The following is a 25,190-nucleotide window of genomic DNA, read 5'->3' on the forward strand; positions in this document are numbered from 1 at the left end:
AATTGTCAGTGGATGAAATAAGCGATGGCTCTGGGAGCTGAGCCCGGATCAGAGGCTAACCCAGCTCTGCAGTTTCACAGCAACACGTTTTCTCTCAGACTCAATCAATGCCTTGCTCCTGGCTGAACAGTGAGCACAGACTCAAAAGGAGGCTGTGGACAGCTTTTTCTTCTCTTCCTAAAACAGCTAGATCCAGGATGTATGTGATACTTGTCAGAGAATTAAGACAGAGAGACTTGATTTGACTTGAAATGGGAAAGTGGACTGAAGCCAGGTCCTCCGTTTCCAGTTAATTCTTTAACGAAGTAGAGAGGTATGCAATTAGGTTGGTAACTGAGACTAGAATATTCAGTGCTTTACCATTTCATTTCCTCTGTACTTGGTTTCATTCTCCTAATTGGCTAGAAACCACTGTAGTAGGCACCAATATTAAATTCTAGCTCACAGCACTGCCTTCACCAGCTGTATTTTAGAAGATGTTTTTAATTAAGAAATAATAAAAATCACTGCCTTTTTTGAGATGCCGAAACTTGTCCAGCATGCTCTGAAAATACTTCCAGCTCTCTCCAGCACTTGAAAAGAGGACCAGCCATGCTCAGAGTTAGCAGGGATAGCTGCTCCCGGTGCAGCCATTCCGTGCGCCCACACACAACTAAAAATACCATGGATCATAAAGAGCTGGAGGTGCATCCATCGGTTATGTGCATCAAAATGGGAATTTTAAATGAGCATCACAGCTTTGTTTACATCCTACCTGAAACACCTAAATACTTCACTGACCTCTCTCTCAGCTGTACTCTCGGGGTAGTGCTGCTACACTGTACTCAAGCTGTTCTGTGGTGCTGCAAAGACCAACGCTGCACAGCTCTTCTATCACTTAAAAGAAAAAAAGACTCATTTCAATAAATAAACTATGATATAAATATATTTACACTATGCACATTACAGGAAATACATCATATTAAAAAGTCATAGGGAATAATAACACCATCCCTGCAATCCACTATTGGTCACAACTAGAGGTTTCGAATTTTAAAATTTTATTAGAGAAGTTGAAAGTTTCATCTCAGGACTGACAATAACATAATTATCTCTTTTCATTTATTTTGTTTATAGGAATATGTAGAATTCATTTGTACAGGCATATACAACAAAGTAGGTGGTGCTTAGTACATTGAAATCAGGAATCTGATTTGTTCTAAACTACCATTTTTCCATGCAGTCATCTTCGAATTGGCAGCATGGGCAAGTTCCAAGCAGAATGCTTACATGCATTGTTTTGCAATAACTACAGCAAGCTTTGGAAACATGCAAATTAACACATTAGCAAATTGTTTTTGTATTTAATGGGCATAAAAAGATTATTCCTGATATGAAATTCTGAAAATCTGCATAAATACTTTTGTGTAAAATTAAATTACTTATGTACTTTTCTTTTACTAGAAGTATCAAGAATGCCCATGTAATTAATATACACACATACATAGAGAGACCTTTTTATGCTAAAGGTCTTTGTAATTAATCAAACAAGATTCTGTGCCATACATTTATTCAGTTTTTACCAGCTAGTAGAATGACTGTGGTCACAGAGTAGGCATTACTGTCTTATTAGTGTTTGTATCACATGCAAACGTACTCTTAGCATTTCTGTTTACTAGTTTTATCACGTGGCAACATGTATGTGTTTTTTTCTACAATGTCATGATTCTGAAGTGTATAAATACTTTTTACATTTTCACAGTTACAAACTTTTTGCAAAAGCCATTAAAACGATCTTTAAGTTACAATGAACTGTAATATCTGGGATCTGCAGCAACAGGATCAAAATGCAACTTCTGTACAAGCAACATACGATGTAAACTTTTCTTAAAGTGCCTAAAAACAATCCCTTAGAGCACTGAGCAATTTTGGCACAAATACACTGTATTTCCTTCATGCTAACCATTGCAGTAACTTACACAGGATATATCTTCTTTCAGACATGACAGGGTTGATATGGCACTTGTGAATGACGTTACAGGACAGCAGAAATATCCTGTGAAGTTACTGTTACAGTTGGTAAATTTGATGGATGGCTTAGTACATACTGTACTTCAAAGATACACAATTTTCAATTGCTTACTGCCTGCTGCCTGAAAAATACTTTGAAATATAACTAAGAATTGCCCAGACTCTACTCATTAGAGTGATTGGGACGAATGTTATTACTCTGACCTAGAAAAAAGATCCAGCTGAATGGGCTTGATGACATCTGACAAGTCACTTGTTGGGATGTGGCAGCACGGGGTTTCTACATGATATAGCACACATGGGAACACAAATGGTAAATAACAACTTGACTATAATTTTGTTGCCATATGAGATGATGTTAAAAATATCTCTTGTGTTTCAAGGCTCCGACTGTGTAATTCTGATGCAGACAACTTGTCTGCTGAAATACCAAAAGGAATATAGGACGGTTTACAAACTCTTCATCTTCTGATTAGTGTTTTTCTGAATAAAGGAAACTCTAATCATGGAAATCCAACAATGGAAATTCAGTGCCCAGTGTTAAAACAAAACAATGCAAACTTAAAACTCTGTGGTCCATAGCTATACTTTCTATATTAAAAAATAAAATAAAATAAAAACTGACTTTTCTACCTCAGCAATAACATTTTGTATTTTGCTCTCATTTTAAGGATGCTATGTTCTCCAGCTTCAATTTGCATGTTGAGGCTTTAGACCACTGTTGCTGGCCTGCGATCCATCTCTGCTTCCAGCTTCACCATCTGCTGCATCTCCTTTGCCTGCATTCCAAAATAACCGCAGGAATCACTGCATTAGACCTTGTGTTCAGATTGAAGTCTGGTTGCTTTTTTTTGTTTGTTTGTTTTGTTTTTAATATGATAGCATCTAAGTGAAATACAGGCTAAACACACTAAATATATGAGTAATAACATTACGTCTCTCCCTCCTCCCACCAAGCCATTATGTTTTCAAAACGAGATGTCTGCTAATTAATGGAAAATATTTTTTATTTTATTCCAAAATGCATGGGTTGACTTTCTGAAGAAATACACAGTAAAATGCAAAAGCACCGATTTTGGGGGGAAAGGGGACGAGGGGTGTTACTAGGCACATGCTGATTGAACTCTTTCTCCTGATCAGAAACATATTTGGGAATGTCTGCACAAACACACTACTGTGTGAGTACTGCAGTGCGCTTACTTCCTGAAATATCCAGACTTAATCCATGATCTGGGACTAAATTATTTCCGTAAAGACAACAAATGATCAAAGTAAGTCAGTGTAACATCCTCCTTGCAGTATGCAAGATAATGTTTTTTTTTTTGCTTTTTTTTTGGGCCTTTTTTTTTTTTTTTTTAATAATCTTTATCTAGCCTTGAAAGCTTACTTGTCTTTTACTATTACAGACAAGGACTTTTCCAACTCAAGACTAGACTACTGCTACATGCCCTCCATGGGATTACACACATTGAATCCACATGAAATCACACCCAGTTGCACTCTGAGGAATCCAGCAATGAATCCAGCAACAAACTGCATGCCGCAGGCTTTGCAAGCAGAGTTAAAGCACTGTGTACAAATGGTATCTGGCCTGGGAATCCTCTGCTTAGAAGGAGCTTGTAACATTTTCTTCTCTGTCCCATACACACACACTCATACACACTCATCCTTCCTGCAGCTCCTTGTAGATCGCATATAGTGCTTTAGTTTGAAACTCCATGGTTCGAAAGATCCAGGGAGTCTCCATCTATTCATTTTCAGTGACAGCTCTCAATTTGGGAACATAACTCAAAGGACTCTGAATGATTTGACCCAGAGGGCAAGTTATTTTCACAGCCAAGTTTCTGAGGGTTGGGGCAGGTTTAGGAAGAGGAAAACCAAACAAATCTTTTCTTTGGTATAACTGCTTTGTATTCTTAGGCAAGTTACTGGATTTGATTTAAGTCAACTGTCACAGAAAAACTTGTAAATGTTGCTTTGACAGGGAAATTTGATATACAAGTTCCCGCTCAAGTAGTCACCTACTCTGGATGAATAAAGACATTTGCATATGTGAAAATGAGCAGATGCAGATCTAAAGTAATGAGATGCATAGCCATTCATCTGGCAAGGTAAATGTATGTTTGTGCAGATGTGCTTTCTTGAACAATCTAGCCTTGTACTTTCATAATCATCACCATCATCTTGGGGAAAAAAGTAATTATGATAACAGCAAAGAAACTGTCATAAATATGATTAAAAATTAATCAATGCTCTCCATTTAAATGAGTTAAAAGCTTGAAAGTAATGAAGAAATAATTTTAACATGGAGATGTGAAAACATAATAAATAAACCAATATGTACAACCTCTTCTGAAATGTTGGCTGTTTTTGCCTGTGTATGAAGTGCAATTCCAGCTAAAACAAAACTCTCTGTTTTTTCCTTAGTGACTCACACATTTTACGTTTTAGGCTTGTGACTTAACTGTCAGCACATTGTGTCCTATAAATATTCCGCATGCCACTGTACGGTGTACGTAATTATTTTAGAGATAACTTGGCTTCAAAGAACACATTAGCATAGGATCACAATGCCCATTTCTGCTAGTTTGAGGCCAGTTCTGACGGTGCATTCTGAGGTGCACACATGAACACAATACAATGAGTTTTTGGGAGGCAGTGTTAAAGCTCCGTGAATACATGAAATTAACTCCTTAAAAGGTTCTTGCTCTCTAGTGAGATCTGAGACAGGCTAAGAACCACATTTATTAAAATAAAAATATATTCTCCTAGCCTGATGAATGCTTTTTTCTTCATTAGATGTCTGAAAACAAATGTTGCAAAAGTGGGTGCTGTCACACTCAGCGACAAAATATACAACTGTGTTATTAACCGAAGAAAATAATTCAGGTCAGGCAATACTGTAAAACTGGATATTCAAGCTTAGTACAACTATCTCCCTTGGTATGACAAGGGTTAATCGAGATTTCTTGTGAGTAGTCATTATTTAGAACACTAGAGCAGCATAGCCACACAGAATAATTACTGTACTTTGTAATGCACTGGATTTTAAAGTGAATTTTAAAGTGCTGGAAGTCTTCTCTTCAGACACTAACAAGCTACTTCTACTGATCTATTCTATCCTTTGCTATCTTTAGTGTGCAATTTCTTATTTTATTAGTATACTAATATATGTGAGTATTGTCTATCAATATTAGCAGTTAATCAAATGTATGTTAACACTACAATAGTTTAACTTAGATCAATAGACACCTTTGCATACAATTTATAAAATCTGAACATATCTTCCAGTAACAATAGTAATGCACAATACAAATTAATTTCTAAATATTTCTTATCTACATTGCTGTTTGTATGCATCTGAATTGGAGGGGCTAAAGCACAAAAGACTGTTTATATTGTTTCAGGCTCAAATACCTGTGTGCAAGCAAGATTAACATTGTGTTCACTATCCAAAGGTACTTCCCAGTGATTGCATTTACAAGGAAGGCTCCAACGGTAATGACTGAATTTAGAAGGAAAGCATACTGAAATAATAGTTTGCTTATTATACATCCATCCTACCTTGTGTTTGAGACACTGCATGACAGGATTTCAAAAGCTGTTTGTACAAAAATAATAATGTCAAAATCGAGTAATACAACAAGAAGCAAATTAAATGAATGAAAACTGAAGTGAGACTAAAAAATTAATGCAAGGAAAACATACATAAAACAAAAATTTAAATCCGTAACAGTTTGTACCGAAGGCTGTTTCCACCCATAATTCTACTTACCTGCATTGTATATTTGTATGAAAAATTTCTTCATTTGTTTGATCAGGAAAACAACCCCAACACTTTGAAATACGCATTAAACAAATACCACCTTTACCTCTATCCAACTAGCTTTCCCACATAAATACATACAGCAACAAAGCAAGACCTTGCTGGGGTTTGCACTGGTGTACTGTAGGGGCTGAAAGGAAGTAGTCAGAAGAGCAGGTATGGAAGTATATGATGGATCAAATCAGAGTGGATTAAAAAGTGGTTAAGGAACTCTTCCCATGGTGGATGTCCCCACAAAAGAGATAACCAGAACGTGAACAATTTTCCCTCCATTTAATCACTGCTGATGTAAGCTGACCTCATCTCTGCAGTAAAATGGAATACAAGCAGGTTCATGTAGACTGTTACTGTCTGCACAGCAGTGGAGGCTGTAACCCCAGGTAAGGGAAGAATCTAAAAGCTAGCAGAGGTGACTCCTTTAATAATTCAGTTATTTCACAGAATCACAGAATCACAGAATTGTAGGGGTTGGAAGGGACCTCTAGAGATCATCGAGACCAACCCCCCTGCCAAAGCAGGTTCCCTACACCAGGTCGCACAGGTAGGCGTCCAGGCGAGACTTGAATATCTCCAGAGAAGGAGACTCCACAACCTCCCTGGGCAAAAAAAAAATTTCCCAGCAGCCTATCTTCCTTACACGTTTCCATTGCATTGTGGCTAAAAGCACAGCTGTAATCATTCCCTCTTGTCCTTATGTGTTCAAATGCCGGACCTAAAGCCCTCTGAAGCCAACAGTGAAAGACACTACTGATAACATCTATCTTTGTATCAAGCCCATCACTTTTTGTCAACTAGCACAGTTTACAGGGAGTTGTCTGTGATGCCACAGATCTTCTGTAATCCAATTGCCTCCCAGGTGTCTCCTTATCCCACCTTTCACTTGTGTGCAGATATAGCTCAGGAGCAGACTGACAGACAGATCCAACAGCACTGGATGTCACAGATGGCATCGACAGAAACCTTTGTAGGGAACAGACTAAAAAGCTTTTCTTGTCCAGAAGGGGATGGAGCAAGCTTACTTGCTGCTACTTGTGACTTTACTTGCTGTCACCACACAACAAGTTAACCTGGTTGCAGCATATGGGGCTGTAAGACTCTCTTGTGATAGCAGAAATATTTGATTTGCCCTCTTCCCTTTCCGTCTGCAAGATTACTTTAATTCATAGTATGTCTGCCAGAGAGTTCAAGTTCTAAAAAATTTAGTAACAAAGAAATAAGTGCCTAACACTTGAAAGTAAAGGGTATTAAACACACCCCTTCTCTCTCATCTCACTGAACTGTTGGATGTATTCCCCTTCCAGATTACACTTGTGTAAGTGCATTACTGCAACTCTGTGTGATTATCACAGCTCTGCTGGCTCAATCTTTCAGCAAGGGAGCTGCTCAGAACAGTGTTGCTCCTACCAGAAATAAGATTAGAGTTTTCCTTTCCTTGCTAAGTAGCTTTTCCAATTTTTGCTTTTTTAAAAAAATGCTTATAAACAAGCAGAAAATAATAAGGTATTTTAATTAGGATGGGGTGCACTAGTACAGATAATACTCCCCATGCTACTACACTTCTCTACAGTTCAGTCCAAACTAAAACCTCTCTTGGAATTCAGAGATGCTCTGAGCATAACGTCTAATTTCCAAGCAGCACTAGAAGTATAGGTTCAAAAATGACAGAAACTTGAGGTATTTTTGGGGGAGTCATTAAAGTATGTATGATGGACTTTTTTTTATTATTGATACAGCTAATGAGCACCAACATGGCTGACCAGCTGAGTCTCTGGCTTTCACATGCTTATATGAAACAAACTGGTTTGGTATTATTATTTAAGTCATTTCACCTCTTCATTCTAACTCCCCAAATAGGTGAGTGATCATGACAAGTCATCTTTCTCAGTTTGGTAATGACTTACACTTAGAAGTATTTTATTCAGCCTCATTCTGGTCACTATTTCTACTACCGTGCTTTTGTTTTAAGCATTTTAAATAAAATACCTGCTCATTCTGCTTTTCCAAGACTTCTAAATGCTCAAGCTGAACTTTTTTCAACTGATCCATTTCCTTTGACTGTTTCATTGCAAGCTATAAACAAGAGAAAATATTGGGAGAAAAATATAACACATTATTGATACAGGAAACAAAAACTTAATTGAACTTATATGTATATACAGTCTTGCCTCCTTTGGATGGTACCAAAAAATCATAGGTTGCCCTTATATCACACAGTCTTAAAAAGACCAATTAATATAAAAATACAGATGTTTATACATATTTTACATAACGTACACTATGTTGAAGTAGCAGAGACAACAATGAACATTAACTTTACAGATTTAAAAGTTCCCTCTCATGTTGGATCTTCATACTAGAAGTATGTGGAACTAAGCAAGGACAAACATTTGTTTGTTTACTAGAGCTGTATTCTCAGCACAGAAGTGAAAATGAACATCCAGAAGTAGTGTCCACTGACTTTGTTAATGTTATAGTTACCCTTTTTCTCTCTTCCAGGAATTTTTTCGTGTTGCTGCTGTTCAATTCTCTGACTCGCCTGAAAAGATACAAACAATGTCCATGAAGACTGAAGACTTACTGGAAAAAGAAACTCGAAGGCATTGACAGAGAGAATCATAAAGTATATTTTAGTTTCAGATTATGAGGGGTTAGTGGTAAGTCAAACACTGTCCTGGTTTTTACAACTAACTGTTTCCAATTACCTTACAGTGTGATTAAAGGCTTGAAAAAAGAGATGAAGATAGGTGTGAATTAAATTTGACTTTTTCCCTTTCTGAAGAATAGTGGATGGAAATTAAAAACTGTTAATTCATTTGCATATCTTTTATTGCACACTCTATATATCCAAATTAATTTAGAGCAAAGTGCTGTATCTCTAAGAGTGGTAAAGGGAAAAAAACATCTGATGATGATATGTAATGTTAGTTTAGTAGTGCTTCAAGGTTCTTAAATATATTACTTGTACAAAAAATATGAATATACAATTACTATTTACATAAGAGACTAAGATGTAGGTGTTTCTTCTTAGGATTTCTGTTATGAAATGTATCAGAATATCGTAACAAATTAGACTAACTGCAAACCTAAAAACCAGAACTGCATTCAAATATGAGAATAGATTTGGCTATGAGTTTTTACTGGAGGTTTTACATAAACTAAGCATACAATTACCAAGGCCTCTGATAATTAATCTGCCTGATAAGCCAGGAGTTTGTAACACTCAAGGGGCTTAATTTAGCAGGAATAAATTCAAGCCTTTTGACCAACACAGTCCAGTAACAAGGAGGGAATGCAAAGAGAAAAGAAGAGTCAGATGGCAGGCCTAAAGTGAAGAGGAAACCTTGAAATCTTACAAGACATCATCATGTAGATTCTGCTTCTATCTACTTACTTGGAAACTAAAGTAGCTACAAAGCAAAACAGTTCTCCAAAAACTCTCAGTAGCTAGCACTGGCAACTCTTTCTCTAGTCTCTCAAGTCAATTAAGACCATCTTCCCCAAATGTGCTGTGAATAACCCACTTTTACAAATGCAACAGTGCTCTTGGTTAGCTGAGCCTGGATGCTGCTCACATTCCCAGTACTGGCACATAATAAGAAAGAGAATGGTTCAGTTCAGGAGCAGAGTATAAACATGTGCTGTTGTACAGTACATCTCCAGCTTATTCACTCCTACTTTTCATCACCCTTTACACTTTCTATCATCACTTTTATTTCCCTTTCACTCCTGCTTTGTGTTCAACTCCTCTTCCATTTGGCAGCACAAAAGGGAGAAAACCTTTCACTGGTACCACCTCCTGTGTTTTAAGTGATACTGCCACTCCAGTTATTCCAAGTCCACCTATCACCAAATCTCATACTCCCTTTTCAGAATAGTCCTAATTTCATTAAAAAAGCAACAGCAAAGAAGTACACTGCACTTATATGCACAGTCATTACAATCCTTAGACCTACACCAGTCACTCACTGCTGATACGTATAAAGTTAAGAACCTCTTTATTTCCCCAGCCAGGACAAAACAGTTATTAAAATAATAGACATGAGAAAAGTAACATCTTTCTTAAAATAGTCATCTAAAATACATATTTAGAACACTAATCAGATGTTGTTTCCCTACATAAAAGTGTGCTTTTAACATAATTCATCTGTGAGTTCACCTTTCAGATTTGGACAGTGTTCTTCCTTTTTCAAGAAAGAAGTTCTGATACTTACCTCTCTCTTTCTGCTTTGTTTTTGATAGATTTATCTTGGCTTATGGCTTTGCTGTTCTCCATAGATATTTTTGCCTGGTTTGCACGCATCTCCTTGCTTTCCCTAGGCAAAACCAAAGAAAACTATTAATACCCAAAGTACAATCACTGATGAAATTGGTTTCCTGTTGTTACTCTACACTGCAGTTTATTTTGTACTTGAAGCATTAGGGATGAGGAAAAACCAGATTATATAAAAATTGCTTTTCCTTTGGGTAGACTTCATACAATTTGAACAGGCATCCAGAAATCTCCATTTGTCCCAGAGAGTATAGTTGTAAAGACGAGCTCCAAGCATTCACACTTCAAATGTTATTAAGAGGTAGAAAATATTCCTTTCTCTTTAATACACAGGAAATATCTGAGTAAGAGCTACTATCAGTTATGAAAATGAAACTTGTGTAGTACCTATCCTGCACTCCAAATATGACTGCAACAGTAGTAGTAGTACTTACTGGTTGTGGTATGAGCTGACAGCCATCTTGTCAAGACTTCTACTTTGGGACTGAGAAGAGAGTCCTATGTTTAGACTGTGGTCAGGTCTGTGCTTATTTTCTCCTGATGACCCAGTGAACCTTGAAGCCTATTCTGTGAAACTAGGTTGTGTCAGTAGAGTCAGTAAAGTCATTGTTCATTGCTGGAAGTAACAGCACAGATGATGACTATCAGAAACAGCTTATGAACTGTGAGTGAGTGGAATTCAGCTCTTCTCCAGGCTGGGTGAAGCAGCCATGCTACAGAAAGGCCTTCCCTGAAGGCTAGCTCTTGCTTTCTGCCTGCTCAATATTCTGGCTCTGGTAGCTCTTGATATTAAGTGCTTATTTAAACAGGAATAATATATGGAAATTAGACAGTGGATAACTGGCAATAATAATTGTGAAATCCCCAATAGTGCAAAAGCATCTAAAAGTCACAGGCTGCAAGCCAAGGCAGTGCCTCAGTCTCTTTTCCTGGATGTGATCTTAGAGTGCCAAACAACAACTGTCCTTACTAACCCAGAATATTAAGTGTTTAATATGCACAGAAAGGGTGTGGCAAAGAACAAAACGCTTAATTTAACAAAATGTTGTCACTGAATTTCTTATGCTTTCCTTAATCACTAGAAGTCATTAAACAGCATGAGGAAATTTTGTTCCATGATTTATATTTTCCATGTTTTGAATTTTATTAAAGAAATGCAGCACTCTCTTTTTATCCAAAAAGTCGTGAGCTGAAACATTTCCCGAATACAGATTGTAAAACAGTAGCATCACAGTAAAAATAAGACAGAGCTCTAAAAATGTTCACTTGACAGCACATTTCATTCTAGCAATCCTTTCTCCAAATAAAAATTTTCTATACTGAGTTTGAAGTAGTTTTCAAGTAAACTACTTTGAGAGCAGTTCTGAAGTTATTCATTTTTATTTCTGTGCATGGGGATATGAAAAATGTTCAGCGTGGGTGTTGAAACTGATTTAATTTATTTGCACCAGATATAATTTCAGAGTGAAAAAAGTTAGGAGGACTAGAGGACTGCTGTGCAACACTGATGATTTCAAAAAAAAACTTCAGTCACAGATATGGCTGGAAGATCCAACGCCTGTCTGCATGTCACTACTCTGTTCTGGCAGCTGTGATTTAGCTCTCAGTTGCACTGCTAACAAGTCCTCATTGTGTTTTTGGTTTCCACTGCTTGCAAGAAGTAAAAATTATTTTTAATAAAAGTCAAGAAAAATCTTATCTTCCTCTTAAAATCACTAGGGACCATTTGTAGGGACCATTCTTCGTTTCTAAAACAGCGTTTCCCAAAGATGCGGCCAAAGTTTCTTGCATCAGTTTACTGCCAAACTGCCTGATGCTGAGCTTCACACAAAGTCCCAAGTTCAAGCCGTGCTGTCCTGGCTGGCAGCACTATGTCACAGCAGAGCACTCCCTCCTGCTCAGAGGTGACAGGGATACCCTAGTCAAAGTTACTTGCAAAATGCAGATAAGCCAGGATGGTAAAGAAAGAAAGGATTCTGAAAAAGCACACAAGCAACTGCAAGATTTAACTGCTTATTTCCTACAGTATCATACTGTCTGAAATGCTGAAATTTGTACAAGCATATTCTAAGAGGATACAAGACTTTAAACATATAAGCTTACCTTGGGAATTCATACATATATTTAGATTACACTGAATTGTGCTAATTTGTCACCAAGTCTTGTTTGGATAACTATATAGAAAACTTGTCTTAGAAAAAAAAAAAAAGAAAAAGAAATAATTTTCATTTCTCTCTCATGTTATTCAATTTCATAATGCTGCAGACATTAGCTTCAGGTCCTCAATTTCTGAAATGCTGCAAACTCACTATATTCAAGTCAGTAAAGCTAAACCATGTGGGGGGGATGGCACCCCTGGAGTTCAATAAGCTTCAGATTTTTAGTAGTTACTGCTGTCTTCTGCTTTGTTTTTAAACGAGCTGAAAGCATGAATTGCAATTGGTTTTCTCTGTGCACACGATGGGAAACTATCTACCCCGCAGCAGATAGCTACATCGTTTTATATGACTGATCTTTCCTACCAACTCCGTGTCCTCTTTTATGATAGCTAACTCATTACTTCAGCTCACAGAGAGAGAAGCAGTGAGAACAGCACACTGACAGTATGACCCACCTCCCATGCTGCACTCAGATAGACTCTTCTTTCCTATGGTTACCAGAGCTGCCTCTGGGCTATTATTTCTACCTACACAGATAAACACGTGTATACACACAACGCATTCCATGAAATAGTTTATAAATGATTAAGTGTAAAGTTTCTTGCAGCACTATTCACATTTCAAATGCCATGTTACAAATTCCTCTGAAATATTAATACACTGAGATCCACTCTCACATTTGTTTTACATACAAAAATCCCCAGTCTGCACATACAAACTCCTGAATAAGCAGAAAAGAACTAATTGCAATGAACAAAGCAAAAAGAAATTGAAAGGTTGTTACTCCTGGGACAGCTGAGAAAATAAAGTACATTTATCAGGATGTAGATTTTGAAGTCTGGCAGTCAGTAGCTCTGAAAATAGAACAATATGTAGACTGAACACAGACAATTTTTAACAATAGCAAAATCCACTGATCAGAGTATATGAGCCACTTACAAGAAATTATATAGGGCCATTTAAACAACATAAGGATGCAGAAATTCTAAACACAAAGATGTGAAAAAAAAAAAACGACCCCCCCCCCCCTTTTTTTTAAAAAAAAAACAACACACTTTGCCCTAGTGTAGATCTAACAGATTCCCACAGTGTTGGCCTTAAAGGTTATGAGAGAATGTATGAAAGGCAAACAAAAGTTTACTTCCAAAAAGACGAATAAAAGAAATCGTATTCCACGAGCAGGTAAAACATTAGTAGAGTATCTTCCAAGCACTGCAACACGTTTCATATAAGACAGAAAACTGGACTCTCCAAACCAAAGAGATGTGATTTCTCTGGGCCAATGCTGTTCATTATGATTCAAAGTTACAGTATCGAGATCTACACCTTCCTCCAACGAGAATTTTTTTGAACAATGCGTTTATATTACAATGTAAGAGTTCTTGGAGTTTAGTTTGAGTGGGGTATGTATTGAAGGACAGCTAGAATACATGGGTTAACACAAAGATTAACATAAAGATGAGCTCACTAAAAACTCTTGGCTGTGACAATTTTCTGTTGGATGGAAAGCTTGCATGCCCCAGCATGTGTTCTCTCTGATGCAAAAATAAGCTGCTTTTTTCAGTAAGGACTTTAAAAATCTAAGTTATTTATTCATTTCTCCCTACTCTTTTGATGTGAAAGATGCTGATGACAATTGCATATGAATATGTACACACACACACATATTGCATTCACGTGTTGTTAATCTGCTTCACATAATAGATCATAGCAGAATATAATGACATCTCTACTTACTACAATTTTTAACAGACTGGATACTATTTATATTTAATTTCTTTTAATTTCAAATGAGCAGGACAGTCAATCACACAAGCAGCAAGCAGTGGCATCATGCAGTATCATCCACATTTCCAGTGACTCTGACAGGACGTCACTAGTCTAATGTAGCTTACTATTACCATTACTCCATCGCTATTGTTTTTACAATCTTTTGTCTCATGGATCTTTCTTGTAACCACCAATGCTCTAAACATATGTATTCAGAAATGCTAGTAACTTCAAAAGATATTCTGTATTTGATATTTCTCAGTTTCCCAGCCTTGAATTCAAGTTCCTAGGCAAAGTGCAAGCACATTCACAGCTGATGCAAACTACCACCACTTCATCACATTCACTGCCTTTCAATGAAGTTCACATAACCTAAACCAGTCAAGAAGCCCACTCCCACATTACTCTATTACCTGATGACTTAGTTTTCTTCTCCCACACACACAGTACAGCATCTTTGACAGCAGTACAAAAACTATAAGCATAAGAAATAAAGCATTCTACACAACAAGCATGAGTCAATCTGTCCTCAACAGGTAGCACTGCCCTGCTCACCTGTCATGTGAAAATTTTAGCTGCTGGGTCTGTTGTTCATGAGCATTAATCAGCAGTTTCTTCAGTAGTTCACACTGTTGGTTCAAGTGTAAATCACGGATTTCTTGCTCTTCCGCACTATGCGTATTGATCATCTCAGACCACTCTTTAGTGTGCTGTGCCACAATCTCTTTGACCTGTAGAAAAAGAACAGCAGATTTGGTTCTAAGGCTATAAGATAACTGCTACTGCTGCTGAAGATGATGTGGAGACAGTCATAACAAAGATTCTGAAGAATGCAGCTAAAACACAAAAATGAAGTCACAGAAGCGAAATTGCTTCAAAGAATAATGAAACCACTGTTTATAATACACCACAGTGTATTATAAAAACAAAGAAACCCATACCATTAAGACTATTATCTAAAATGCCCTGATTAAATTGGCTGTATTTATGCTCTTGACTATACTAACATTATTTTAAAACATTCTCTAACAACATTCATTATAAAAATGCTGCCATATTCTTGGTTTTAAGGAAAAAATAAATATTAAGAATATTGAAATTAAAAATGGGGGAAAAAAAAATAGTAAACAGGATTTCTCTGAGGGCTTAAGTACAGTCTTGGATTTTGTGGAGACTGTTTTATAAACATTCATTTTTACAGAGAAATTCTGTATTGAATACAACCTGAATCTTAGGATAGACTACATATCTTTCTTATATATTCATTAAGTCAGCGGGGAATCTGACAAGTATTCTTCTTACGCTTATCTCCCAAGACTCACAAGAATAAAGAGATTAAAGTTTTGGAAAGTTCCCAAGAGACAATGTGAAGAAGTCTAAATCACCAGAGTCGTTCTGGCAATAATATGCCGCAGTCAATGATTTAGAAAAGAAGCTAATAGAAAGGTATATTTTATTATCCTTTAATAATAATCTTTGGATATTTTGACAAGCTACCTCACTTTTCCATAAATGGTATGTAAAACGTGTCTTTTAAAAAATAAACCTATTGTCAGACAGTCATTTCCAGTGCTACTATGGTAACTAATAGCATTTGGGTCGCCTTCTTCAAAAAGCTAGACCTTACTCTTCAAATTAAAAAACTGCTTCAATATTGCTCAGAAACTGAGAGATTAATGCCAGTATTTTAGATGTGGGCCTGCAGTAGCTCTGCATTATGCAGAACACACTGTCGTGCACACTCTGGTGACAGTGAAAGAAAAGGGCACTTGAAAAGCACCAGAGCGAGTAATTTCATAAAAGAACAGGGTGACTATCACTACCTGAAAGCAAGACCTGCATTTAATTACAGTTAAATACGTGTTCCATATCAGAACAGATACAATTTGAGGCAGAAGCATCTGATGGAACACTACTTGGAGTTTTCTGCAGCTGTCAGGAAAAACAACATAAACAAACAAAAGCACTTTGAGGCAGAACATTGGTAGGACTAATATAGGCCTAATTCATCATGGTATTTAGGTCTGAATGTATCTCCAGCAAAACAAGTAATACTTAATTTTGTGCAGATGGGTCAGTGTACCACTAAATCAAAACCTATGAGCTATTGAGTGATACATGCACTAAAGGATATGGTGCAGTTTGGGGAGGTAATATCTTTAGTAAGAAGTTCCTAAGGCAGTGCTGTCTTCACAGACATAAAAACAAGAAGATCTAGTTTTAAAACAAGTCAAAATAAACGCTTGCAAGTTGGTAAGGAAAAAACACTCATTTTTTTGGATGGCATTACAGAAAACTTAAGGGGCAGATACCTTCTCACCTCTAGCACTTACCTACGTCACTTGAATTTGAAGCAAGTTTAGTCTAAGCTCCTTATAATGCTGAGTGGACAATTTCAAAGAAAGATTAATCAAATTTATGAATTAAACATTTTCTGGACATCCTTCTTTAAGATCTACAGCACCTCAAACAACTAGACGCTTCAATTAAAATTTCAAATAAAATAAAAAAGAGTTTGCTTTTATTTAAAGCTTCCCTACCTTGTACAGGAAATGCTAAACAAACTTTGCATAAAAAGAATCATGACTTATTAGAGTAGTGAAATAAATAAATGTATAAGTAGTGGAAAACCTGGTGGAAATAAGTATTTTGTGACTTAACTGAAAAAAAACTTCCACAAAGTCCAAAGAAATTAAGAAAAGAATCAAGTGCCAACTACAAATGTTTAACGTGATCACTGTTCCTAAATGATTGAAACAGATAAACTACAGAAGAAAATGAAGGCAGGAATCCAGCATCTCAGGTATGCTGATACCAAAGCAGAAAACCACGAAGAGACTTAAGCATGGCAGTATTCTTAAGTACTTCATCTGAAAATATAGGAAATAATAATATAAAATTGACTGTGTTCATGGATAAACATGCTACTAAATTCAAAATCAGCATGCAGACTAAGAAGTAGGTATGGCTGCTCCCCAAACAAGTTTTTCACTGGATGTGAGAAAGAGAATGTCTCTTTTTTTTAATGCATATCATGAAAACTCAAAGTCTTATTTCAGGGAAAACAAGATATAGCCTGGTGAGAAGGATATAAGGGATTTGCTGAACAACTGTTACAAGATTTGAAATATACAATTTGACCGTGATTGACATGACCTTAGAACTCAAGGCCATTAAATCATCTGAAATCCAATTTTGCCACAGATCTGTGATACACTTCAAAATTCATGTAACAAATTCCATGTACATCCCTACTTTTCTCCAATTTATTACCATCACAGTAAAAAATGACTATTGCAATTGCATTGCACTCTTGTCCTACTTAAGGTAGTATTGCTTACCTAAAGTGATAAGAAAAATAACCATGAGGTAACTAATTTTTCCTGCCCTACAGATCATTTGTAATCCTGTCCTTTCATCTGCTCCTTCTCTGGGCCTAAGAGACTAATTAAAACCTTGATTGGAAACTTTATTTTGCACAGGATATATGCAAGATGCTTCTTTAGTGACTAAGTTCGAGCAGGAATAATCTTTGAAGTAATCTTTTTTCTCCTCTTTTCATCCTCAGCTTGCGTGATGTTGGGATCTACATTTTTAATGCATGGGAGTAATTTGCGTCTGCTTCAGTAAATGTGTGTGTAGTACATTGGGACGTTCAGATCTAATTTTAGGCCAAACTTCAGCTGCATATTTTCTTATGACAAGAAGAGTCATAAGAAAAGAAAGAAGACTTTTGTAGATGAAAAGGTCTCTGGTGCTAAAACTGTACATGTATATTGTGACAGAGTTGCACTGGAGGACATGAGCTGTAATTAAAACTGAATTACAGTACCATTTGATTTCAAATTAGTGAAGCAAATACTGTTAATTAATCAAAGTCCCATGATATCAGTGCAATGCATTCAGCTTTTTAGAATTTCATCTAATTTAATTGCACCTACATTCATCTAGCATAAAAGTTAATTTCCCTACGGTCTTGATCACTGTTTTCCAACTTGTTGCTTCCAAACCTCTGAATGATCTCTGGGAATAATTCAAGGGCCTACACACAGTAATTGAAACAAAAGAAGTCTGTGAGAATACTAAAATTGATACTTAATGCGGAAAATTGTGATGGAGCCACAGCAAGCAAGATACTGAAAACCACTAACCTAGAGAAAACCACAGATGTAGAAGTGAAGAGGTATTCTACAGAAGTTACTCAACACATAGAGGCTTGTCATTTCAAAGGAGCTTACTTTTAAGTCTCCTCTGAATATGTCATCCTAAAACCTGACATGGGAGTGGACAAAAGTCAACCTTTTTTTACAGGTACAGATTATATTTATACAAAATGGTTTGAAAGCTGGATTAAAAAAGAAAAAAAGAGCTCAGAAACTACATATATCTGTGGAAAGGGAAAACATGAGTCATACTTTTTGGATTTGGAAGATTAATGAACACTTGGATGTCCTTTGTATATGTATTAGACTCCTTAACTCCAGACACAAGTGGGAAGTGAAGATCACAGCAAAGAATTTTCTACACAGTATAATTTCAAATGAGTTTTGGAGCTTATGTGTAGGTGATAGGGACCTAGTGCTCCTCAGAGAGTTTTTTCACTAAGAAATGAATGAAATCTTTTTTGCCCGCTAATTTTTTTTTCCTTTTTTCTTTTTTAAGAAAACACTTCTGGACTTTTAATTGGAGAAGGAAATAGGAAGATGAGAAAGGTACTCTATATTTTTTTTTCCAGGGTGTTATCCTAAGTCTATGGCTGAAGAAGCACCAAAAATAAACAACTCTTATTTAGAAAACCAGGGTCTTTTTTAAATGAAGTAAGAGCATCAAATAATAAAATCAGGAGAAGAAAAGGTGAAAACAACCTTAATTCTCTAATTTTCTAAGTCTCAAAAGGCTGCTTTGTTTGTATTTCCTATACTCACCTGATTTGTTTCACAGATTTCAGCTTTTACATTAGCACCCCTACTTACACACTGGGTTCACTCTCCTGCAATCTTCTCCCTTCAGCCACTTTGTACATGGATATGTCTTACAGTGTTCCTGCTACCCTCTGTTTGGAATATCTTTCAGAAACTTGAAAGCATGTCAAAAAATGGTAGATAAAACTTTAAAGGAAAGTATGAAGCCAACGAGCATAGTGTTAGCATAGAGGTTGCTCTGTGCTCAATATGAACAATGAATCATAAATTGGAAAAAGCTCTTTTAGATTAACTGGGACTTGGCCTCTGAGCAATTTTATTCTCTAGATCTTGAAGAAAACAACAGAACTATTTCCTAGAGAAAAAAAAAGAATACAAATAAGAAGGCACTTGGCTCAAGAACAACTTAAGACTTTTGCTTTCTTAGGAGGCAGGAGAAACACTAGTAAGTGTCATCCATGGTGATAAGGATAGAAAATGAAAAATAAACTTCTTTATGTATATATTGTGGGAATGTATCTAGCATCCAAATTTCTCTTTGGTTTAGTTAAAACTGACATAAATGATCAGTTTTGCTTTATAAGGCATGCATATGGTGCTTTCTTCAATAAGTGTTAAAAGAGCAGGAAATTGATGCTTTTTTCAAAGAAGCACTTTTAGACAATTGATTACTCCCATTCTTTTTGACGTTATTATTGCTAAAAATCATTCATTTACTTCCAAGAAAATAAAATACCACTCGAGTCTCAAAATCTCTATTTCAGATATTGCATATGTTAAAATTGGCTGTTTGCTTACCTTAGACTTGTGATCTGACGTTAGTGCCTGAATTTTAATTTCAGTTTCTTTCTTCAATTCAACACAATTACTTCCTCTAAAAAAAGCAAAATTGCAAATGTGTGCCACAAGTTAAACATCTTCCCATCCAGTCAGCTCTTACTAATTAAAATGTTAATCAATGTTGAAGTGCTACAGCGTATTGGAATGAAATTATTTCTTCTGGTAATTTATTCACAATTTACAAAACATTGTTGGATTAATGATCATTCAATTCAAACAACACACAATTAATTCTAGATTGCCCCTGCAATATTCTGTTGCTGAGGATATGACAAACATCTTCATTTATGGTACTTTGTTTCATTTTAAAACCTAAAATATCTCGCTAAGAGAATCCAGATCCTGTCTGAAAACTTACAAGCATATTCATTATATCACCATGATTTTATCCTCTGATTTAAAAGTCATTTTTGTTACTGTTTTGAGGCAAAGAAAGAAAAGTTGCTTGAATAACTGTCTCACACAGTAGTTTGGGCATGCTTAATTTGAATGACTGCTGAAAGTCTAAGTAAGCCACTGTGGGAAAACAGAATCGAAAGGGTTGCAAAGAAGAGGCCTCATTACCCTTGCAAATTACATTGGTCCATGTAGATGAATCCAAGACATTAAATACCTTATGTGACTTGAAAACAATAAATCTTGAAGACAGCCCTCACCCTTGCAATAGGCAATACAGCATGGTCTTTACGCTTGGGTAAAGTTAGCAGAGTTGAATACAAGTTGCAAAATTTATTTCAATCAGGAACACCATGATTTCAAGAAACTGGCTGGTAAAATGGCAGCACAGGGCCCGTGCTGATGCTCCCTTGATTTATGTGTAGATAGATGACTTCTACCTCTCAATAAACCTAATTTTTTGGGCTGTGCACTGGATAGGATGGATGCACAGTAAAAAAACAACAGCAATTTCAGTTACTATCTCACTTAAGTTAATGAATTTTTGCAAGCTCCATCTGACAACATTATATATCTTTTTGCTACCTTTTATCTAGAGAAGGGTTTTCAGAACAGAATACAAATTCACACACTGGAAGTCTCAGTTTTTCAGTTTGGAATAATACAATAAATTTAGAGGAGTCTATTTTGACAGCACTGTAAAAGTTCTATCATCTGGACCATCTGCTGATGTAAAACTATGTAACATTACAGTGGGTGCAGCTACATTCATTTTATAATCTTAAACTCTTAATGAAACTCTTAAAAAGTTTATAACCTATTTTAATATCAAAGTGCAGCTAAACTTACGGAAAAAGACAGAATTTAATTATCAAACAGTACTGGCAAAATTCTCTGTGAAAATAGTAGTGTGATGTGCCTAGTGTTCCCAAGTGCCACCAGAAGGCCTGGTCATTCATTTTCTGGTCACGGTAGGAAATTTTTGGTAAAGATTTGACTCATTTGACACTTCAGAAGTAAATAAAAGCAATAGAGATAAGTTCTGACCATAGTAACCTCTGCCTAATAAAAAAAAGCTTCAAAGAAAGCATCTTTGCTTATGCACAAGTGTAGCCATAATCAGAGTCCGACTATACGTATCCTATGAAAAAGACTAATTGTTTCAAATACCAAACACCAGACTTTTCGTAGTCCTAGTCATCAAAACCATCAATTAAGCCTTCCCTACAAATGCAGTGTTTTTATTACATCTGAAGGAAACTTTCCAGACAGCCTGGACAAAGCTAGAATTGTTTACAACTGCAGTGACAGTACATGATAAAACCATCAAGTCACAGCTAGAAACAAACATTCAGCAACAGCCCAACTCATAGTCACATGTCCATGCTCATACACATGCATGCACTTTAATTACTGGACAGTTCTGATAAATCAGAAAGATCTTCACGTGCCCCTCAAACTTCATTTCAGAGTGGGGAAACAAGCATGCATGTCTCCATAAGCTTCTTCAAGATTTTTGGGCATTTTAAGTGTACAACAGAAATAGCACAGGGAGCAAAATCCCATCCATTTGTTGGTGAATTAGCATGTGATTAAAAATTTTACTTTGCTGAACATTATGCAGTCAACATTTGTCACACCATGTGGCAGAAACAGGCTGCAAAGAAATTGCTCAACAAAGTCAGAAAACAAACTATTTTATATACCTATCAATATTTTTTTCAGGAATATTTTTTCTGGCAATTTGAATATGAATGCTTCAAAAATATATTTTAAATGCTCATTTACAAAATTTATTATTTGAAAACGTCCCAGAATGATAGCCAAGGAAATGGAATATGTCCTGTACTCACTGAACCCAGGATCTCTCATTCATTAGATTGTTTCAGCCAAAAAAAACTTGCTCAGATCTCAGCTTGTCCTGAAATACACTGCTGTACTGTGGGGTGAAGAGATGGCTCTGCCAAAGTACCTTGTTGAAAGGGGTTTCAGGGCTGCATACACAGTAGTCCAGAAGGAAGCACTTGAAACACTGATGTACAACTAAGAAGCATTTTAGTAGGAAATCTGACAGGCAATTTTAATTTGGTTGGTAATAAGATACCAGTAATTACGAAACTGAAGTGCCATCAGATGATTGGCAGCTGTCAAGTCCAGGGAAATATTCAGTCATGGTAAAGAACAGTATATAGCTGTGTATTGGATTTGCTTCTGAATTAGTTACTTACAACAATCAATCAATCAAACAAACAAACAAATTAAAAGAGCCCTCTCCTCCTCCTCCAAAAAAACCCAACAAATCCATAACAAACAAATAACAAGTTTCGTCAATAATTTAAAATTATCATCTGGAGTCCATGACAGAAGTGTTGTAAGAATTAAGACACAGAAAGTAAACCATGAAATTATGTGAAACTGGGAATCAGATTATCATTTACTTTTACATTTGCCCCAGTTTGGGATTATTCTGGAAAGCACTGTTACATATAGCTTTTCACTATTCATTGCCCAGAGACTGTCACTACCACCTTTAACTTTGTTATATACCTTCATCTGTTGTTTTGCCTAGACAAGCTGAGACACTGGCCTCTGCTCAGGCCAACAGGAACACTGATCATCTCTCTTCTGACACACTATTCTAAAATAGCAGAGCACTAGGAAACTTTTCTCCCCTGAAGATAATTGCAGTACAATGTCCAGGGCTAATTTCATAATTATTGTAGTAAAATGCACTGGCTTTACTTACAAATCCGGTGCATAGTTTTTAAAGCCAAAAACCTTCCTTACTCAATTGAAATTGAATCAAAGCCAAATTAAATTAATTTGTCCTATAGACAATTTTCTTTGGAAAATTAGTCTTTTCTTGGAAGGATCTACTTAGATTACAAATATTTTATAGAATGACAGCATGGCTTAGATTGGAGGGAACCTTAAAGATTATCTACTTCCAACCCCTTGCCATGTGCAGGGTTGCCAACTGCTAGATCAGGCTGCCCAGGATCCCCATCCAACCTGTGTTCGAATGCCTCCAGAGATGCGGGTATCTACAACTTCTCTGGACAGCCTGTGCCAGAGCCCTCTGAGTAAAAATTTATTCCTAACATCTAACCTAAATCTCCTCTCCTTTAGTTTAAAGCCATTTCTCCTTGTCCTGCCGCTATCAGACCATGTAAAAAGTCAGTCCCCCTCCTGATAATTACCTCCCCTCAAGTACTGTAAGGCTACAATGAGATCTCCCCAGAGCCCTCTTTTTTCCAAACTAAACAAGACCAACTCCCTCAACATATCTTCTTATGAGAGGTGAGATCTGAGCAAGTTTTTTTTAGCTGAAACAATCTGATGAATGAGAGATCCTGGGTTCGGTGAGTACAGGACATATTCCATTTCCTTGGCTGTCATTCTGGGACATTTTCAAGTAATAAACTTTGTAAATGAGCATTTAAAATATATTTTTGAAGCATTCATATTCAAATTACCAGATACTTCCTGAAAAAAAAATTTTTTTGATAGGTGTATAAAAGAGTTTTATCCACCTAATATTTGAGCCTTCAAATCCATATCTTTCCAATTTAGATATAAGGATGGATATGTATTTGGGTGCTATCAATTCTCCTTTCTTGGAAACAATATGCATAAGCTTTTTAAAGTGTTTACATAATCTTTTCATTACTTAGGGAAGAGAATTTTCCTTACTTTTCTCACTTCAGACACTTTTATTTCTGTTCTAAGTGTATTGAATAGACAACCAAGTATTTAAAAAAACCCTGTCATTTCAAATAATTAAAAAAACCTAAAAAGTGTTTGTGCAAGAAACCAATGCTAAAGATGCACTTATGTTCAGCATTCAGTTAGCAAGTGTTACCAGCTGCTGTTGTCTGATGCTAACAGTGTGCATTTAAGACTAACTATTATCATAACTTTATATAGAACTAAGTAATTCAATTGCTGCTCAAAGTCCTGGTATTATAAAACAAACTGCTATCTCAAAGAAATTCTAGCCACGGGGTGAAACATAAAGAGGAGACTGCTGCCAGATTAAACTCTAGCAGCAAGGTAGCAACAAGTCCTGTCATATTATCCCAAATGGGTCTACAAGAAGGACATTTTATTAAAGTCATCAGTATGTTCTGTGAACTTTTCTGAGATTAAAAGATTCACATGGATAAAGGCCAGCACTTCAGATAATGCAAACCAAAGCAGCTTTACCCAAGTCAAAGGATTAAAAGCAATTTATCCCAGTTGAGCATCTGAAGGTGTTGTTTTTGTTGTTGTTTTTTTTTCTGTTGTAGTTGTTGTTAAAAAGAAACTTCAACTTGACAGCATGGCAGAACTCTACTATTTTTAAATGCTCAGGATTAAAAGCTAGTTTTTTTGTCAGATCAAATCATTGCCTCCTCCTGATCAGTAGAGCTGTTGAGGGCATTAGTCATCTCTTACTGAATACAACAGACATATTCCTGGGAAAAGGTAGTGAGACCAGATCAGGCCAAAGAAATTAATATTTCTGGCAACTCTTTCGCTTTTATATTTCACACACTGACAGCAGAAAACTAGAGAAAGGCAAACTGAATACAACATTTATGGCCCATGGCTAAAGCCTTCAAACAGCTCAAATTCAGTTTGATGTAGGATATTGATTCAAGTTGCAGTTCATTCATTTGAATGACCTTTTTTTTACAAATGTTTTCTTCCAGACCACAGAAGCGTAAGAAGTATTTTTAGTCTATTAAAAACATTAAAATAATATCTTACCCCTTCTTCTTGATTGCCTTCTCTAACATTTTCTCGTATGATACCTTTTCTTTATCATATTGTGCCACTATTTTGTCAATTTGTGTGCAGTGCAACTTCTGCATAGCGCTGTGCTCCTGGAAAACAGTAGGACCTCACAATTAGATTGCTGGATTTTTAATGTTTAGTTTTCTTACAGTGTAAAAGTATCAGTGTACGAACAGATAACTTTGACAATGGAATTTAATCTGGTTTAGCCATCTTGT

The 25,190-nt window shown here is 36.2% G+C and overlaps 1 protein-coding gene across 1 annotated transcript in view; it reads right to left on the reverse strand.

Annotated features, from left to right (window-relative positions):
• Window positions 1-1,023: 1,023 nt before the first annotated feature.
• LOC100547667 (1-phosphatidylinositol 4,5-bisphosphate phosphodiesterase beta-4) overlaps window positions 1,024-25,190 on the reverse strand; it is a 52,192-nt gene continuing 28,025 nt past the window's right edge. Inside the window, exons 13-20 of the mRNA XM_019612606.2 lie at window positions 24,946-25,061; window positions 19,756-19,831; window positions 14,591-14,766; window positions 10,048-10,149; window positions 8,315-8,372; window positions 7,820-7,906; window positions 5,575-5,611; window positions 1,024-2,789 (exon numbers count right to left, since the gene is read on the reverse strand). Of these exons, the coding sequence (XP_019468151.1) occupies window positions 2,701-2,789; window positions 5,575-5,611; window positions 7,820-7,906; window positions 8,315-8,372; window positions 10,048-10,149; window positions 14,591-14,766; window positions 19,756-19,831; window positions 24,946-25,061 (741 nt within the window). The 3' untranslated portion in view covers window positions 1,024-2,700. The remainder of the gene's footprint in view (window positions 2,790-5,574; window positions 5,612-7,819; window positions 7,907-8,314; window positions 8,373-10,047; window positions 10,150-14,590; window positions 14,767-19,755; window positions 19,832-24,945; window positions 25,062-25,190) is intronic.

Source organism: Meleagris gallopavo, chromosome 2 (assembly GCF_000146605.3).
Source record: "Meleagris gallopavo isolate NT-WF06-2002-E0010 breed Aviagen turkey brand Nicholas breeding stock chromosome 2, Turkey_5.1, whole genome shotgun sequence".
Lineage (NCBI taxonomy): Eukaryota > Metazoa > Chordata > Aves > Galliformes > Phasianidae > Meleagris > Meleagris gallopavo.